General features: G+C 46.8%; 1 protein-coding gene across 3 annotated transcripts in view; it reads left to right on the forward strand.

Annotated features, from left to right (window-relative positions):
- The window catches only part of STS (steroid sulfatase), a 159,522-nt gene that overhangs the window by 129,578 nt on the left and 10,824 nt on the right, over nucleotides 1-19,120 (forward strand). For all 3 annotated transcript variants that reach the window (XM_004000254.5, XM_023249422.2, XM_019823525.3), the window contains exons 9-10: nucleotides 6,999-7,158; nucleotides 14,180-14,301. In XM_004000254.5, the coding sequence (XP_004000303.2) occupies nucleotides 6,999-7,158; nucleotides 14,180-14,301 (282 nt within the window). The remainder of the gene's footprint in view (nucleotides 1-6,998; nucleotides 7,159-14,179; nucleotides 14,302-19,120) is intronic.

Here is a 19,120-nt window from a genome sequence, read left to right on the forward strand (position 1 = left end):
TGCCAGGTGGCAGCATCAGAAAGGACAAAAATAGAAGCCTGGCCCGGAAGCAGCTGTTCCTGACAAGAGGCTTGGAGTAAATGGTGGCATTTTCTCTGCATTTGCCTGGAGAGATTGGGGAACTCAGCCATCCTTCCCCTGTGACTTCTCATCGTGGCAAAGTGCCATCTAGATGTTCAGTGTGCGACTTTGACAATTACTTGACCAAGTTGTAAATTTACTCCCTTTTTTCTCTGCTCATGCAATCCAGATTTCTTACCCTGTTTTTCTTGTCTTTGTCCTGCAAGACATCTCCAACTTTCCTGCCCCTGTTTGTCCTCCGTGACGCCACTCAGACTCTGTGGTGGCAGGGTGGGTGTTCCTAGGTAGCAGGCATCCCCCTTGTGGTTTCTGCGGACTCCCACTCAGAGGCATCTGGCAGGACATCTGAGCTCTCCCTGCAGACCTGGAATTCCTATTGGGTCAGATCCTTCTTCATATAACTGTGTTCCCTGTGGGGTTCTGAGAATCAAGAAAACCTAGCGTTCCGTAACCCAGATTCTGGAGCCCTACCTGGTGCCATCACTTGACCAAAGATTTCCCAGCTGTGAAATGGGGTACCTACCCTGCAAGCGATGGTGGCGAAGGAACGTGTTCATCTCTGCAGTGAGCTTGAATAGTTCCTGGAACATGGTGCACTCCGTCATTACCCCTGGTCATCCTAAGTGATTTCTTAATAAACACTTTCGGAATGAATGGAGCTCACCACTGTAGATGCCGTGAACTTCACCAGGGATAATGGTGGCAGTGACTGGGAGAGTCAGCTGTCCTGTTTCAGCCTGATGGACGCATTTTGCACATAGCCTCTTCCATGGACCGTGGCAAGGGGGATAAGAGTGAGAGCTACACCATCTGACGACCAAGGCTATTTGCTCACGAACACATGCCTGGAAATGTGTGGTCATACTTAACCAAACAGGTTTCTCCCTAAGCAGAGTGTGCACGGAGTGTTACAGGTATTTTTAATGTGCTTTTTTTTTGTTACCATTCTTGTAAAAAAAAAAAAAAAAGAAAAAACACTCCTTTTACAGCTTTAGAAAATTGCACGGGGTTCTGTTTATTGATCTATTTCCTTCTGAATATAAATTCAGAACTGTAAGATGAGGGTCTTTGGATGTTACACGTAGTGGGTTCATATTTTCCTGACAGAGCATCGTGGTTCGTCCCGAGTATGATAGTTTGTTATCAGAAAAGTAGCCTGGGATGCCACCATGCACGTGGTCCTGCCAGCCCTTACATCCAGGTGGTCAGCGAATGGCTGGGCCCCGGGAGCTGCAGACACACTGCCTCCCATAGTCCTGTACCCACCTACCTTCCTTCCTTCCTTCCTTCCTTCCTTCCTTCCTTCCTTCCTTCCTTCCTTCCTTCCTTCCTTCCTTCCTTTCACCTTTCTTGATGGTGCTCGGAGCACCGCACCTGAGCAGAGCTAAGCCCCTTCGCTGCACGCAGAATTGTTGCCTCCAGGGGACTGTTTCTGGCTTGGAGCTCTTCAGGGGAATCTTAGACCTCTGGCAGGGTGTGACTTCTCTAGGTTTCCTTGAGGAGTTTTGTGGTGATTTCAGAGGAGCTGCACACCAAGCATGCTCTCATACCCTTTTCTTCCATCACCCGGAGGTTCGGGATCTCAGAGCAGAGTTCCTAGAGTAGATTCCTGATAATTGAATCATCATCTACACATACCTTGGATGAGCCTGTGGATTTCTATGGCACTGTCTGCATTGAGTGTGTGTGTGTGTGTGTGGGGGGTGCCTGTATAAGTGGATAGGCATTTATGGAAATGGTAACGTTTATATAAATGGAAAGACTATTTGGTTTTCTTATGGTGAAATGGAGTCGTATTTATAAAATAAATACAAGTATCTCCTTTGCTGATTTTTTTTTCAGCTTTTTTTTCAAGTACAGCTAATAAAAACTATATATATTTAAGATGCACAACTTGATGTTGGGGTGTATGTATACACTGTGAATCATATCCACAGCCAAGTTATTTAACATACCCATCATTTCATACGGTCACCATTTTTTTCTTTTGTGTGTGTGTGGTAAGAACACGTAAGATCTCTCTGTTTTCATGTACGCAGTGATGCGATACGGTCTGGTTAGCTATAGCCCCCATGTTGCCCATTAGATCCCAGAACGTATTCAACTTTGTACCCTTTGACCAGTATCTCCCCATTTTCCCCAGTCCCATGCCAATGCCAACTGTCATTCTGCTCTCTGTTTCCATGAGTTTGACTCATTTATCTTTCTGTGTCTGGCTTATTTCACTGGGCATGATGTTCTCCAGCTTCACCCATGTGGTTTCATGGCAACACCTCCTCCTTTTCTGTGCCTGGTGTTCCCTTGTGTGTGTGTGTGTGTGTGTGTGTGTGTGTGTGCGTGTGTGTGTATATATAATTTCACATTTTCTCATTATCCATTGATGGGCATTTAGGTTATTTCCATATCTCAGCTGTTGGGACCAAAGATTAGTGTTGGAGAGGTTGTGGAGAAAAGGGGACCCTCATGCAGTGTTGGTGGGAATGCATATTGGTGCAATCACGGTGGAAACCAGTATGGAGTTCCCTCAAAAAATTAAAAACAGAGCTCCCGTATGACCCAGCAATCCCACTGCTGGGTACACATCCAAAGGAAATGAAGTCAGAATTTTGAAGAGACATCTGTGCCCCGTGCTCATTCCAAGACATGGAAATCTAGCCAAGACGTGGGAACTTGGGCACTTCCCAGTCCTGCTCTCACGTGGATCTGCAGCCAGGTGTCCCTGTACCTTCACCTGGTGAGCTCCAGTCAGCCGTCCTTGAACACTGCCTTTTTCCTTAAAGAAGATGCACCTGTTCACTCACTTCTGGAAGGGTAAAACAATGTGCCCGGGGTTGTGGTTCTTAATCCTGTAGTTCAGATTTGTCTTTCCGAGTTTTTTTTTTAAATGTTTATTTATTTGTTTGAGACAGAGAGAGAGAGAAAGAGAGTGAGCAGGGGATGAGCAGAGGGAGAGAGGGAGAGAGACAATCCCAAGCAGGCTCCGTAACTTCGGGATCTACCTGCCCTCAGCCCCTCAGGTATTGCATCTACACAATGGAGAGTGATGGTAGCACCACTGTGGGGTAGGTGGTAGGATTCAGTGAGATGAAATGCATATTATAGACCATCAGAGTTTGTGTCTATACATGGGGAGTGATAGTCGCGCCCTCGTGAGGTGGTTGTAAGGAGTTAGTGACAAAATGCAGGTCATAGTCCATATGGCATGGTGCGTGATCAGTAACATGTAGCCATTAGAAAGAGTATGTATAAAATCCTGTGAAGTAATTCGTATTGTTCTCCCTGCTTTGTTCTAGAGAATGCCAAGTACTTAGTTAACCGGGAAACACACGTATATTTATAGCATGTCTATGTGAGTCTTTAGTAGTTTTTACTTTGGAGTTAGTATAGATTGACAGAATTACAAAGATAGTGAGGATAGCTACTGTCTTCCCTGCACCCAGCTTCGTCCAGTGTTAACTTTCTGCATAACCGTTGTTATTTGCCGAGAAATTAACTTGGGTACATCACTGTTAACCATACATTTTGCACTAAAGCACTCTTCTGATTCAGAATCCAATCTGCAATGCCATGTTGCATCTAGAAGATAAAAAATTTTAAAGGATTCTTTTTTGTTTTTGTGGTATTTTGGCCTACCTTCTGATTTATTTGTTTTATTTTATGTTAACCAGTGGGGCAAGAAATATATACACTAGCCATTAATTAAACAAGATCTTTATGTTAGGTAGCAAACTTATTTTGTTGTTCTTAAATTTACAGTGAAGTTCTACGGGCTTGATCTGGTCGAAGGATAAACATGAAAATCCCATGAGTTTTATCTAGAAGGATGACCATGAAAATTTTGTGAGCTTGATCTAGGAGGATAGTCGTGTGCGTATCCTATCAGCTGGATCCCACAGGAGAAACATGTAAAAATTATTTGATGTTCATCTAGAAAGATAGTCATGTGCGTATTCTATAAGCTTAATCTTCCAGAAGGACAAACAGATGAAAATGCTATGAAGTTCATCTAGAAGGGTAGCAGGTGCATGTCCTTTGGGTTTGAACTTGAAGAAGAATAAGATTCAAGTCTATGATTTTCATTCAGTAGAATCGATTTAAAAAATTCCATGAGCTTGATCTAGTACAACAAAAGGTGAAACTTTTATGAGACTCACCTGGTAAGAGAAATGTGCATATCCTATGAGCTAAATCTCATAGAAGGACAAAGAGATGAAAAATCTATGAGTTTGATCTGGTAGGATAAGCAAGGGAAAATATTATGAGGTTCATCTAATGGAAGGATAAACAAATGAAAATTGTCTGAGGTTCATCTGGTAGAAGGATTTCGCATGTGATAAGCTGTGAGATTGATCGTGAAGAATAAACAGATGGAAGTCTTTGGGCTGGATCTAGTTGATGGATAAGCAAGTTTAAATTCTGTGGGCTTCATCTAGTACAAGGATAAACAGATGAGTCTATGAACTTGATCCAGTATACGGATAAACACGTTTAAAGTCTGTGAGTTCAGATAAGCAGGTGAAAATCCTACTATCTTGATCTGGTAGAAGCGTAAACAGGTGCACATTCCGAGTTTGATCCAGTAGAAGGATGAGCAGGTAAAATGCTGTGAGCCCGGTCTGCTATTCGCATAAGCAAGTGACACTTCTATGTGCTCAATCTCGTAGGAGAGTCAGACTAACTCACACCTTGAGGGTCCTCCTGAAGCTCCCTGAGCTACTGACAGCTTGAATAAATTATGGCAAATTATTTGAACTTCCCTATTCTTTGATGTGGTGTCTGTGATGCAAGAATAGTAGTATTTGTCAGATAATTACCTTAAGATCATGTTGAGAAGATATAGTGCAATACTTTTAACTTTTCCTGGGGGCCACCATGGAAACTGCAAAGGATAATGTGAATTTTTATGTGAGTCTACCCTGATGTCTATGCGTATAAAACATTTAGTGCCCAGAGTTTAAAGATCTTGCTTGTAGAGGAGTTGAGTCCAGAGTCGTCAGCTACAATTCATTCTGCAATGGACAGAATTCAAAAACCAGCACAGTCATTAAAAACCAGCATTAAGAAGTGAAGCTTTGCTTCAAGATCCCTTAAACCTCTGTCTCCTGTATTCCATTTTTAGACTTAAAAAAATTTTTTTAATGTTTATTAGTTTTGAGAAAGAGGCAGAGTGAGAGCAGGAGCAGGGGAAGGGTGGACAGAGAGGGAGACACAGAATCCGAAGCAGGTTCCAGGCTCCGAGCTGTCGGCACAGAGCCCGACGTGGGGCTTAAACCCACGAACCGTGAGCTCATGACCTGAGCCAAAGTCAGACGCTCAACCGTCTGAGCCTCCCGGGCGCCCCAATTTTTAAAGTTTAAGTGGCACTCACGTCCTTTGTCAACCATGCATCGTACTCATGCGTTCTGTTCCCGCTGCACATCAGTTTATGTCTCAACTTGTTCATTTAATTTAACTCTTTACTTAATCTTACAAAGCTTGAAAAAGGTACTTTGAAGTAGCTGCCTTGTCTCCAGCCCAGCTTCCAGCGTGGTTATTCCTGTGGTGTTCAGCGGTGCTCAGCTCATTTTAAAGCCATGCTGAATTACTTCAGAGGAAAGCCGTGCGTCCGGTTTTGCACCTGTCCCTGTGCTAGCTGCATGGCTTGGGGTCCGGCCCTCGCCTCTCTGGGCTCTCGTGCTGGCATGCCTGTGTCCCTCCAGGTGCGTTAGTTGCAAGCCTCGGAGGGCATCTTGTCTGCAGAGCCACTGGACGGAGCTCCCCACACCCCATTCATGCCCTACTTGCTTATGGTCAAGTCACTTCCTATGGGCAAAGCTGGTTTCTTCACCGAAACAGTAAGGGCTATCCTGCTGGCAAAAATAATAGCAGTGGTGAAAATGGCGATTTGGGCGCTCTTCTTCTGTTCCAGACACTGGATGTGACACTTGGGGTGATTCCATGCAATTGTCAACCTAATGTTGTGCTGGGGGAACTGAGGCACAAATGTCTGAGCCGCACAGCTGGCGTTTTCCTTTCCTGCGGCTGCACTAACACCGCAAATGCAGTGGCTCGGAACAACACAGATTATCTTACAGGTGTGGAGTTCAGATGCCCAAGGTGGGTCCACCTGTGCAAAGCTCTGTGTTGGCAGCTGTGTTCCTTGGTAAAGGCTCCCGGGGAGAATATGTTTCCATGCTTTTTCCAGCATGTGCAGGCAGCTGCATTCGTTGGCGTGGGCCCCCTCGTCCATTGTCAAGGCCACCCTCGTACCACCTTCCAGCCTGTCTCTCACAAAAGATGGAGATTGTTTCTAAGGGCACAAGAATGCCATCAACTAAACACACAAGGAGCCTAGAGATTACTTCCTGGGAAGTTGGAAATCTTAGAAATGTTCAGTGGCAGAAACACAGACCAGTGGACTCACCTTAACTGGGAGACCCGGCCCACAAGTCCTGTTCCCAGCCCTCCAGAAAAATCCTGGCCTGAGAGATTTTGAGGATTTGGGCATGGACATTTTGGGGGACCGTTACTTTTCCTGCTAACCTGGTGAGAGGTAGGAATGGAATGTCAGCTTTGTGAGTCCATGGTCATTGACCTGAGTCCTCTCTCGCTGTGAGAGTAGAGTCGCCCTAGTTCATGACCACCGGGCAGTGCCAGCCGCGTGCCATGCATAATAGTGACCATGACGTATGTGGTTTTTTCACCCCATTGTCTGCTCTGTTGCTCACAAAATTCTCACTGAATCCATGCAAGTAGAGCACTTTGTTCATCCAAATCACCCGACCCATGTTGGATGTTGAAGAGTGCGTTGAAATGAGCCTTAAACCAAGCTTTGAAAAGACATCTTCCTGTTATCTCTCTCTCTCTCTCTCTCTCTCTCTCTCTCTCTCTCTCTCTCTCTCTCTCTCTCTCTCTCTTATTTTATTTTGACGTTTTAGGGGGAAAAGCAAACAACTGGGAAGGGGGTATCCGGGTTCCTGGCATTCTTCGGTGGCCGGGAGTGATACAGGCCGGACTAGAGATTGACGAGCCAACAAGCAACATGGACGTGTTTCCGACGGTGGCCACACTGGCGGGGGCTCCGTTGCCTGAGGACAGGTACTGTGACTCAGACGCACGCGCTGTCGTCTCCCTCGCATCCACCAGGCGAGCGCGTTCGGTTTGCCTGCATGACGGCGTGCTGTCTGTCGCCACTGCACTTGTTACCCACGTCCCGTTATGGGGCTCACTGGAGGGGCCGGCGGTGTAAAAACGCCGTCAACCCCATTATCCCAGTGGGTAATAAACTCCGGGGTGTGGTACAGTGGCACGGTCCTTGGCGTTCACAAACATGCCACTGACCCTGTCTCTCCCGCCGTGCCGTCCACGGGCTCTGGGGGTAGCTGGGCAGATGCCTCTTTTACCCCCCCTGCCGCCCGTGTTTTTGCTCCCCTACCTTCCTTTCGGTCCCACTCAGCTGCTGTCTGCTGCAGCAGCAAGAAAGGCAGCTGGTTCCGCCGTTAACGGCCCTCCCTCCCAGCATGCCTTCAGTCAGCAGGTTCTAAATGAAACGTCTTTCTCTTAAACTTAAATACAACTTCCTATGACATTGCCAACGGTTTCTTCTTAAGCGTTATTACCAATCTGAAGAGTTTTAAGGGAAGCACGCTGATTAATTGTTTTCATTAGTTTGGTGGCAGACCAGGCTCATGTCATGCAGGCGGGCTGCAAATTGTGTTTAAATCCCGCGGCCAGCGGAACCAAGAGGAAATGGGAAACCAGAGAGGGAAGCGCAGCTTGGCCCGAGCTGAGTCCCGGGATAGGTTTGCTGATCTCCCATTGCTTTTAAGATTGTGTCACTGTTCACTCTTTCCTTACTATTCTCAACTTTTTTTGAGACGTATCTTCTCCCCCAAACATGCGTGTGTGGATGCGCACGCACCACAGGCAGCTTCAGAGAGCTCAGCCCTTCTCAAACTTTGTGTTCTCAACCCCCATGTCCGCTCTTGAGTGACTGAGGAACCCAAAGACGTTTTGTGTATGTGTGTTATGCCTATCAACCTTTATCCTATGAGCAATTAAACGTGAAAAAACATTCAACGCACGAGAGCGCCCAAGCCACATTCAGTCCGCGGACAGCAGGGATGATGACATCTCCTGCCATGAGTCCACTGGCAAAGTCCACTGTGCGCTCCTGGAGGGGCTGTATGTAGCACAAAGGGCACAGAACGTTGGGTGTTCACGCGAAAATAGTTTTGACCTCGTAGACTTCTTGAAAGGATCCCCCAGGGGTGTCTGGGCCACACTCTTGAGAGCACGTGGTGCTGTGCATGACAGCAGGTTGGGTTCAAATCTCGGCCTCACTGCTGGGTAAGTGTTTACCTTAGTGGGCCTTGATTCCTCACCTGGAACATGGGTTCAATAACAGCACCAACGTTGCAGGCTCAATGGGAGGACTAAAGTCACAAGAGCACATCAGTGTTGGCCGTGCTCATTTAATGCGCATCTGGGACCATAGAATCATAAGATTTGAGGGCTAAAGGGGACTTTCAACATCTACTTTGTTCAAATACTCTTTTTCTGCCTCAATGACAGAAAACACGGCAGCAGAAAGTCATAAAAAGTCTTTCCTTATGTAAAGCCCAAACTCTCACTTTCTATCTCATCTACTCACTGGCCCTTTGTTCTGACCCTTGACGTAAAACTTAATCTTTCCTTAACTAGCTCACGCAGAGTGTTCAGGTGATTTCATTAATTACATTTTTCTCTCATGGCTCATAATATTAAAATCAGCACTGCTTTTGCTTTCCCTGTGTCTTTAAATGGGTTCGCATGTAGTTGTGGAAACACAAGGAAAGGAAAAGATCAGAGGCTGAGGAAAATCCATTAAGGGAAATCTTGCTGCTGGCCCTTCCCTCCCACGCCAATCTGAGGCTCACGGAGGTCAGTCTGTTTTCCTTGTTCGTGCACATTGAAGAAGGAAGCGGCCTCCCTCTTCAGCAGGCCCACAATATTTGATTAGAAGAACTCCTCCACAAGATTGAAGATGCTTTTCATGGATCTCACGGATACTTTTTGGCCCAAGTCAATGTGACAATACTGTCTCTGGGTTCAGGTTTAAGGCCTGATAAAATGCCACCGTAATCCTAGAGACTACTCAGATAAGAAAACTGAAATCCTTCCTGGAAATACAGTTATCACACAATATCTTATTTAAATCACAGAGCAAACCAGGTCCAGAAAACATCCTTATACATCTCTGCCCTGGAGACTTGGAACATGTAACGGTATGATTCTCTCCCTGCGGGGGTGACTCTTTCCCCACCAGGGGCCATTTATCATTGCCTGGAGATATTTTTGATTGTCTTGACCCAGAATTACTGGCATCTAATGGCATCCAGAGGCCAGGGATGCTGCTAAGCATCCTGCGAGATATAAGACGTCTTCCCACAAGGAGGAATAATTCAACCAATTATGTTGGTAGTGCTGAGGTTGACGAAGCCTGTCTGGAGGCTCAATTATTACTCTTTTATGGAAAATATTGTTCCAATAGATTAACCTCAGCAAAACGGTTCAATGAAAGCATGTGGACCACATTCCCATATGGATATCCATCTATAAATGATACACAAATACCTACCCTTGAGAAAACAGCCTTAACTCTCTCCCAGAAAGATTGGTGGAAATCAGCCTCCCCGATTTCTTGCTTGAGCAGTATTAAATTTACATTCCTCAGGAGAATAAACTCACTTCAAGGGTTGAACCCAAGCTGTCTGACGTGAGCTTAACGAGGTGCCCTCACATCTTTCTGGTGTTTTGTTGCAACAGGAGGATTTCTGTTCAAAAGACCCCTAGCCTTCAGGTACAACCTTGTCGTTCTTAAGCGTTTTGTGTCTGATAGCTGGCTTTCCTGCCCAATCAGAGCTCAATAGGAGATGAGAACCCTTCAGCACAGGATTTCTACTTAGGTCAAAAGAGCAGTGGTCAGGGATACACATAAGAGGTTTTCGCCTTGCAAAGTCTCAGCGCTACGGCGAGAATCACTCTCTAATTTGACCCCGTAGTGGGTCTGTATGAGATTCCTGTCCACAGTGAATTTGCCTTCACACATACTTCAGTGATTCATTTGCATTCCACCACACAGGTTTATCAAAAGAACTTTTGGTGGCCATTACCCCAGGCGTATTCTGAAAAATCATTCCCCCTGTGTCTCCAAATGAGCTGATTCTGGAAATAAATGGAGGGCAACCTTTGTGTGTGTGTGTGTGTGTGTGTGTGTGTGTGTGTGTGTGTCTGTGTGTGTGTGTGTGTGATATAAAGCATAGGCAACAGGGACTTACATAAGAAGAGTATAATAAAATGCATTAATTCATGAAAATGAAAGCCTTCCCATTAGGACATCTTTGCAAGCAGATAGACTATCACCATAGTAAGCCTGTGACCAAGCTCCTTGTTCACAGATATTGCTGATAAAGAATTGCAACATGCCATAATTGGTGAAGCCTTTGGTAATCATCTAAACTCAGGCCATAGCCCATTCAGCTGGGAGGAAAGAAAAGGGGGTGTTGACATCTTTGAGAATCAAGTTTTGCGGGTGAAATATTTAGATCTCCTATCTGTAAATAAAATAAATTCAGATCTTCTAAATAAAATTTAGATCTCCTAAATAATATAAAATAAAATTTGAGTCTGTTCACATTAGGAAAAGAAATCAGTATTTGAATGAGCAGTATCATTTTTGTCTCATGAAGACCAGGGAAGTGACTTCATTCTCCCATTAAATGTTGCTGCCCAATGGCCAGGCAACTGCGGACAACGATTTCAATAGAGTCCTATACATAAAACTAGTTCCCCTGCGTTTTGCAGAAAGAGGGGTGAAACTCTTCCTGTACGTACAAATACTCATGATTGGTCTTGCTTTATATTTAAGTAGTGTGTTCAATGTTTATGAATGGAGGAATTTTTTATATCATGAAAATAACTTCCTGGTTTACTTGGAATTTCCTGTAGTTTATTAAAGGTACACACGCTTTCTCCAAAAAACGTCTCCCTTTACTGTTACTTTCTAGTGAAGAAATCACTTTGTTGTGAATGTCACACAGGTATCTCACCAACATGGCACCCCAAATTAGCCTCTTTGTCAGTCCCCAAAACCTTGTCTGGTCTGTACTCCCCCTTCTGCAAAGCTTTCCCCTTTCCTGTGATGCCTAAATCCTTCTGAGAGCTGGCCAGGCAGAGTTCAGGACATCCAGGCAGAGTCAAGCAGAGTCAAGGACATCCAGGAAAACTATGTGCTGGTTCACAACTAAGAGAAAGGCCAGCACATCCAGGCAGGGAAGGAAGTCACCGCAACCCAAGGAAAGTTCCCGAAACGTGCTCTTTGCAGTGATGTGACAGTTGTCCCGTGGTATTTAATTTGATGTGACATTCTGAAATCAGCTGCCTGGAAATGAGTGCTTAAAATCATGACGGTCATTGCGGGTCAGGAGCCCATAGAGAGTGTCTCTACCTCACTTTCCAAAGTAAAAACAATTTCAAATGAACACATCTTTCAGAGAATCAAGCGGAGGCTACAAAAGAACTCATCCAATTTCATAGCAGGGACTATCTGTGCACACTTGCTATGAAAACTTGAATTCACCGGCAGAAAAGTCCCAATTAAGAGTCTTCTCAATAGAAAACAGCAGTGCTTCGTGTCGCTCTGAGAGTGCCTCGTCCCTGGTCCCACAGATCGCGACGTTATGGAAGCATTTCCGCCCGGGCCGCATCAGGGGAAATGTGCTGCCTCTGGGTTATGGCCACGGTTATCGGTGACTCACACATGCTGTTTAAAACAATTCCAAGTGTTTTGATAGCTTCGACACCATTTAAAAGTTGAGCGCAGTGGGGTCACTGCCAATTTTTCATGGCAGAAATGAGCCTCTCTTTGACAGACCATATTTCTGTAGCAGTCTTAAACAAACGGTGGCTTTTCACAGTGGCATGATTTATTGCCTGCTTCTAGGGATGAGTACATTAGGCATAGGATGTTAAAAAAAAATAATAAGGGACGCCTGTGTGGTTCAGTCGGTTGAGCATCCGACTTCGGCTCAGGTCATGATCTCGCGGTCTGTGAGTTCGAGCCCTGCATGGGGCTCTGTGCTGACAGCTGGGAGCCTGGAGCCTGCTTCGGATTCTGCGTCTCCCTCTCTCTCTACCCCTCCCCCACTCATGCTCTGTCTCTCTCTGTCTCAGAAATAAACATTAGAAAAAATTTTTAATTTAATAATAATGATAAGATCTATCTCTACGTCCAAAGAATAAGGGAATAGAGTTGGATGTTGTGCCCTGGGAATGGACTTTTGGTCTCCATTCCGAGGGTTCCGGGAAAGGCCTGCTCTGCACTTGAGGTGGAAGTCTGGAGACAGGGTGGTGTCCCTCTGTGTCCCCACCCCCTGGTCATTTTCCACCACCAGGAGCTTCTGTTCAGGTGCTGACAGCTGCACACCGTGTCTCATCCCTTCCTTTCTTAACACGCTGTTCAGGATTGCATATTAGTAAGGACTGAGCCTTTCTCCAAAGGGATTTGGACAGACCCACGCGCAATCACTGCCATTTCAGGGTAGAAATACTATTTCAGAGAGCGTGCTGCTTCTGGATAGAAGCGTCTGTCTACCTTGCTTCTCTCTCCTCCTCCCATGGTGAACGGGAATGCAGGCTTGGGGGCCAAGTCTGCCTTTTGTTCTTATGTTTAACTCACAATAATAGAATATTTTCAGTCCATGGGCTTGCACGGAGCGCGTGATTAATAACGAGGGCTGAGGCCAGAGAAGTGCTAAGCAACGAGACTATAATTATATTAGGGGTTTTTAGTGACACCAAAATAAGCCACACACAAAGCTCAGGGGATGCAGAGAGCCTCTCAAGAACACTAACCCAAATTATAGAACCAAGGTCGACTTCCAGCTTCTGAATTCCTCCTGATAAGGGATGACAGGGATGGAGTGTTTTTCATCAGAGAAAGATAATACTCAGCTGAGACCATCTAGCACTTGCAAAGTAGCTCTCTGCCCCTTGTTTTTTGTGTTTTTTTTGTTTTGTTTTTTAATTTTTTTTAACATTTATTCACCTTTGAAAGGCAGAGAGAGACAGAGCGCAAATGGGGGAGGAGCAGAGAGAGAGGGAGACACAGAAACCAAAGCAGGCTCCAGGCTCCGAGCCGTTAGCACAGAGCCCAACACGGGGCTTGAACTCACGGACCGCGAGATCATGACCTGAGCCGAAGTCGGCCACTTAACCGACTGAGCCACCCAGGCGCCCCTCTGCCCCTTGTTTTGATGGCATGGCCCTAATGGTACCAATGACTCGAGCTGTTCTAGTGGCTGTTAATGTATGTTTAACTGAAAACGTTAGGCTTTTTTTCCCCCTTATTTTAAATGCCAAATAATCTTATTTTGCTCCTAAGCAATTGTATATCATCAATTGTTTGCAGTCTGGAAAGTTCCCCTTGGTCTGGTTAGATAGTCATACAAGAGATGTTTGTATCTGGGAACAATGCATCCAAAGGGTATCTAGTATCATCAGCATTATTATTCTCTTAGAGATTAATTCCTTCTGATTTAGAAATGTGCTTCCATTGACTTCTGTCCAAGCCAAGCTGCTCCCATACCTTTTCGTAACACAAATAGTTAGATACCCTTCTTTTCACGAGAGCTGTACTTTGGGAATAAAGCTTCCCGTGTACCAAGGCAATAGGCAGAAGTAGGGTTTAGGACAAGTAGCGGGGGGAGTGGTTGAGAGCATGGCTACCCAATCAGCTAGGTTTCCATCCAGTGGCCGGTCCTAGCTACATGACCCTGGACTTGCACCTTCTGGCCAAGTTGAGTTTCCTTAACTCGTCACCATGGGATGATAATGGTCCCAACTCCTGGTGCAAGTTGGAGGATTCACTGAGTTCATACAAGAGCAGAATTGGCCGCGCTAAGTTGCATGTGGTGCCTGACAGGGGTCAGCGAGTGTTCTTTGTGTTGGCTGCTGTTATGACCAGGTGACTCTATCATGCTCTCATTTGCTGGAAGGGCAGCTCAAAAGTTGGGGCGATTTAGCCCGAGGATGATGTGGCCACTCGCCCCCTGATGCCTGGCTGGCTTTGTCCCCACAGAATCATTGATGGACGTGACCTGATGCCCCTGCTTCAAGGGAAAACCCAACACTCCGATCACGAGTTTCTCTTCCATTACTGCAACTTCTACTTAAATGCTGTGCGCTGGCGTCCTCGGAACAGTGAGTAACACACGCCTTCCCACGCCTCTGCTTGGCTTGCGATCAGGGCCGTGCAAGTCGAAAGGGCAAGAGGGCTTAGCTCCGCAAAGGCCAGGGAATGCCTCACCACGGTAACCGTGCTTTGTTTCCAGCCTCTGCTCCTCCTGTTTTCTCTTGTTCCCTGGGGTCCCGTCGTTGTGCAGGCACGAGGGTGTGATCCAGACAGTCATTCGTGAGCAGCTCTGACTCTCAGGCAGAGGAAGCCCCAGCTGGCAGCCCTCCATGTCCCACGAGCTGCCCACCTTCCCTCCCGCTCCTTGTGGCTCTGAGTCTCAGCCACCGCAGCCCCCCCTGCTGTGGGTGGCATGTGGCTCCTGCTTGCAGCTTCCTCTGCCCGGGAGGACTCTCCTTCTCTGGCCTTCTCCGTGCCCCCCCAAAGCCCCGCTGAAACAACCCCCCCCCCCATGCCTGCCGTCCAGCACTTGGTAGCTTCACGCTCTCATGCAGAGTGGCGTTGAGATGGTCACGCGACAGTCTCTCATGATTGGAGGTGGCGGATCATGAGCTGGATTTAGGTCTTTAAAAGCGCAGTCCAGATGCGTCGATGTCACTGTGTACGTGCCAAACTGGGTGTCGTTTAAAGCATGCCCTGTACCCGAAATGGGATAGAATTCGGGTTTTTCCGGTGGCGGTTTTTGAGCTGTGTTTGTAGCAGGCGTGCAAGAGCAGAGCGGTGGTGCTCCGTGCAGGGACAGGCTTCAGGTGTTTCTCCGTGGGTTTAATCTTTGAATCGCAGTGATGTTCGCAGCCCTAAGACGCGCGGAGCCTGGAAACCTGGCGACTGTGCTGGGATTGTACGTGCAGCGGGTGGGTGTTGAGGGCAGGCTACCCGTTTCACCTTCAGAGATGAAGGAAAACTCCCAGTTCTCTGTTACCCCTTGGGTCCTGTCCCTGGAGGCTACACTCTGCGGGGGCCTCCCAGCTGACGGCTCATTCCTGAGCTCGGGCGCTTTCCATACCGGTTTTCACCACCACGCACTCCGCACCTGCTCACCCAGCCCGTTTACCAAATGCTTATTCAAAGAACAGCCTCTTCCTGATTTTTCAAGTCGAAAATTGCAAGCCTTCCCTTAGCCACAGAGACAACACCAGGTTTACCCTTCACAGTGTCTACCGGAAGGCCGGGCCGCTTCCTTGCGACGTTTTCTGGAAGATAAGTAAGAGAGAAACACGAGTTTAGGATTCTCGACCTGGGAGGGTTCTGTTTGCCTGTCCTGTCGCCGTGTCCCTGATTCCAAATCTCGGCATGGACACAGGGGCTCTTTTAGATTAAGGGGCACGTGGAGGTCTGAGACCTCCAGTGAATGAGAGGTCTACTCCTTCCCACCTCTTGGTATACGGAGCCTGCAAGAAACATAGAGAACGAGGTTTCTGTAAGGAAGCGCCTATACTGTCCCGAACCTTGGAGAAGTGCATATACATAGCCCCAGCCCCCGACCCCCACCGCCACCCCCACCCCCAGCCCCGGGCAGAGACCGGAAGGAACAGATTGGATCAGGGGTTGGAGAAACACTCTGTGGAGGAGGAAAGACACAAGGGACAGAGAGACACAGAAAATAGAAGGAAGTGAGAAAAACAAGACCCAGATTCGGATAGGCGGCTGGCCCTGGGATGAAATTTGCTGCCCAGACACACGCGGGTGACATTTCCTCCTGTGCACTTCCTGAAAGGCTGAACCGATAACAGAAAAGTGGGGATCGCGGCGCTCCAGCGCCTGAGGCATCCGTCCAGCCCAGGGGTGTCCACGCCATAGATTTTATGAGTCCTCTCTCCCTTGCCTCTCGGGTGATACCTGAAACTCAGTAACGACGGTTGTTGTCAGGCACTGTCACACTCAGCTTTGTGGGGCTCTACTCAGTAGTTCATGTGTTTCTCCTGCCGGTACGTTTCAGCACCTACTGTGTGGCATCCAGTGTGCTAGAATGGCATCTGCCAGTGAGCAAAACAGACCAGATTCCCTGCCTGACACCAGGCTGTGTGGCTGGCTCTGTCACAGGCCGCGGTGGTGGAGGTGCGAGAGGAAGGTGGGACTGTCACCCCCACGCAGTTACCTGTCAACTACAGGAAGCAAAGGCTACTGGTGCTAGCTGGGTGGGTCAGCTTCCATCAGCTTCCATCAGCTCAGATCTCTTTGGTGGGACATTGTCAGTGATTGCCGTACTCTGTGGTGGGACGAGGTACGTAATACTTAAAGAAAAGAGGGTTGCAGGGCCGCCTGAGGGGCTCAGTCGGTTGAGCGTCCGACTTGGGCTCAGGGCATGATCTCACAGTTCGTGGGTTCGAGCCCCACTCGGGCTCTGTGCTGACAGCTCAGAGCCTGGAGCCTGCTTCCGATTCTGTGTCTCCCTCTCTCTCTGCCCCTCCCCTGTTCATGCTCTGTCTCTCTCTGTCTCAAAAATAAATAAACATTTAAGCAATTAAAAAAATCCGTCCCCTTGACCTCATTCTGCCCCAGGTTGAAACAACTATGCAGAAGGAACTGTATGTAACTAGAGCCTGCTTCAGATTCCGTGTCTCCCTTTCTCTCTCTCCCTCTCTCTCTCTCTCTCTCTAATAAATAATTTTTTTTTTAGTTAAAAGAAAAAGAAAAGAGGGTTGCAGCCTGAGCTCAGAAGACTTTTTAGAGAAAAAAAGAGAAATGTAAGATCAGGATTTAGTCACAGCAGGCCCATGCTGGAGCCAGCTCCTGGTAGGTCGGGAACCTTCCCCATGAGCTGTTAAACTGTTGCTAACGTGAGCTCAGCCGCGCTGGGGGTATTTACACTCGGGGAATTGGTGGGCACAGCAGACCCGGGCTTTCTTCCTCTCTCACAGCTTCCCACTGAGAGCTAGAATTCCATTTCCACCCCTTTGAAACACAAATCCCTTTCAACTGTTAACACGCAATGTCTACTCTATAATTCACTAATTCCATAATTATAATAATTCTGTAATTTAGTTGTCTCAGCAAGTTGAACGACATAATTTAATCATGAGCTAATATCATTACTCCCATTACATTGTAAAAGAACTCACAAAAGCATTATTATCACATGCCTAGCTTTTCTTACTTTAAAATGGGAATTTTGAATTAAAATATACTGTGCAACGTGCATTAAAAGCCTTGGCTTTAAATTGGGGCATGTGAATCGACGTGAATTAAAAATTCAGTGTAATGGCAGCTTGATTTTATGGATAAAATTTATCTCAGAAAGCAGGAGATCCTTGGCTGAAGCGTTGTCACAGATTTGCAAGTTTAAGAATATAGCATACAAACTCCATGTTAATGGCTGAACACCTAGTTCATGATGACAGAGAAATGCATGGGATGTGGTCATCCTGAGGCTGAGCAAAAAGGGCCTCACAAATCTGGCTATTGTTTTTTTGTTTTCATTTTGAGAGAGAGAGAGAGAGAGAGAGCAAGCTTAAGGGGAGGAGAGAGAGGGGGAGAGAGAAGCCCGAGCAGGGTCTGTGGTCTCAGCCCAGAGCCCAACACAGGGCTCTATCTCATGAACCATGAGATAAGGACCTGAGATCCTTAGGTCCCTCTTGACCTGAGATCAAGAGTCGGACACTTAACCGACTGAGCCACCCATGTGCCCCACCAGCTCCCTTTCAGTTCAAGTTGGTTTGAAACTTTTTTTCTGTGATTGAAAAAAAAAAAAGGCATCTTATAAAGAAATCGCAACAAAACACTATAGGATAACAGAACTCATTCTAAAATCATGTGTTTGTATCCCACTTTTTAAAAGGCGCCTTCTTTGTGGTGCCTGGGTGGCTCAGTCGGTTGAGCGTCCAGCTTCGGCTCAGGTCATGATCTTGCGGGTCGTGAGTTCGAGCCCCGTGTCGGGCTCTGTGCTGACAGCTCAGAGCCCGGAGCCTGCTTTGGCTTCTGCCTCTCCCTCCCTTTCTCTCTCTCTCTTTCTCTTTCTTTCTCTCTGCCCCTCCCCCACTAGTGCTCTGTCTCTCAAAAATAAATAAATGTAAAAAAATAAATAAGTAAAAATAAATAAAAAGTGCCTTCTTTTCAAAATAGATCAGGAAGCTTTATTTTTTTTCCGTTACGTCATCTTGTTTATTATTATAATTTCTGTAATGAATATGCAGATTTTGTTAACTCCTTTCTCTTCAGCGTGCCTGTGCAAGAGATAAAGTTTAAAATGAAAATAGTATCACTTTGGTGAGTGAAGCCAAATGCTTGCTTTGCTGACTGCCTAAAGTTTTCACACGGTTGAGAAATGCATTTTGTCTCTAAAGTACACCTAAGAAAAGAGAGAATATTCTACACGCGGCTGCTTGTGTCTCGTGGGTTGACGGTTACCCAGTGCAACAAAGCTGTGCTCGGCTTTCGTCTTCGTTAGTCATTCCGTGGGACCCCCTTCCTTGTCTGATTGTCGTCAATGGGATCCGAAGGGTCAGGAAGGAAGGATTAAGGGTTGACACCGTGGGACGTGGGCGGCAGTATTTTGCGGAGCAGACCTGTGTGTAGTTGAACTAACCTCCTCGCACTCGACCAGGAGTCCTGGTGCAAGTGGATAGATACACTGCTACCATTGCAGGGAGATATTTAGGCCTCAGGGGTTCCTTTTCCTCTGTGAATGCCTCCCCTAAATGCCACGTCGCACGAGCTCTAGGTACCAGGAGGGACAGGACGTGAATGCACAGTCCTGACGGCTCAGGCAGACGCATCCCGGGAGGCACGGACTCTGCTTTGGCAACTGGGGAGAACAAGTGATATAAGAGGATGGAGAAGGCTTTCCTGAAACCGTGAGAGTTTTATTTCATTTATTTTACCTCATTA

This window comes from Felis catus, chromosome X (assembly GCF_018350175.1).
Source record: "Felis catus isolate Fca126 chromosome X, F.catus_Fca126_mat1.0, whole genome shotgun sequence".
Lineage (NCBI taxonomy): Eukaryota > Metazoa > Chordata > Mammalia > Carnivora > Felidae > Felis > Felis catus.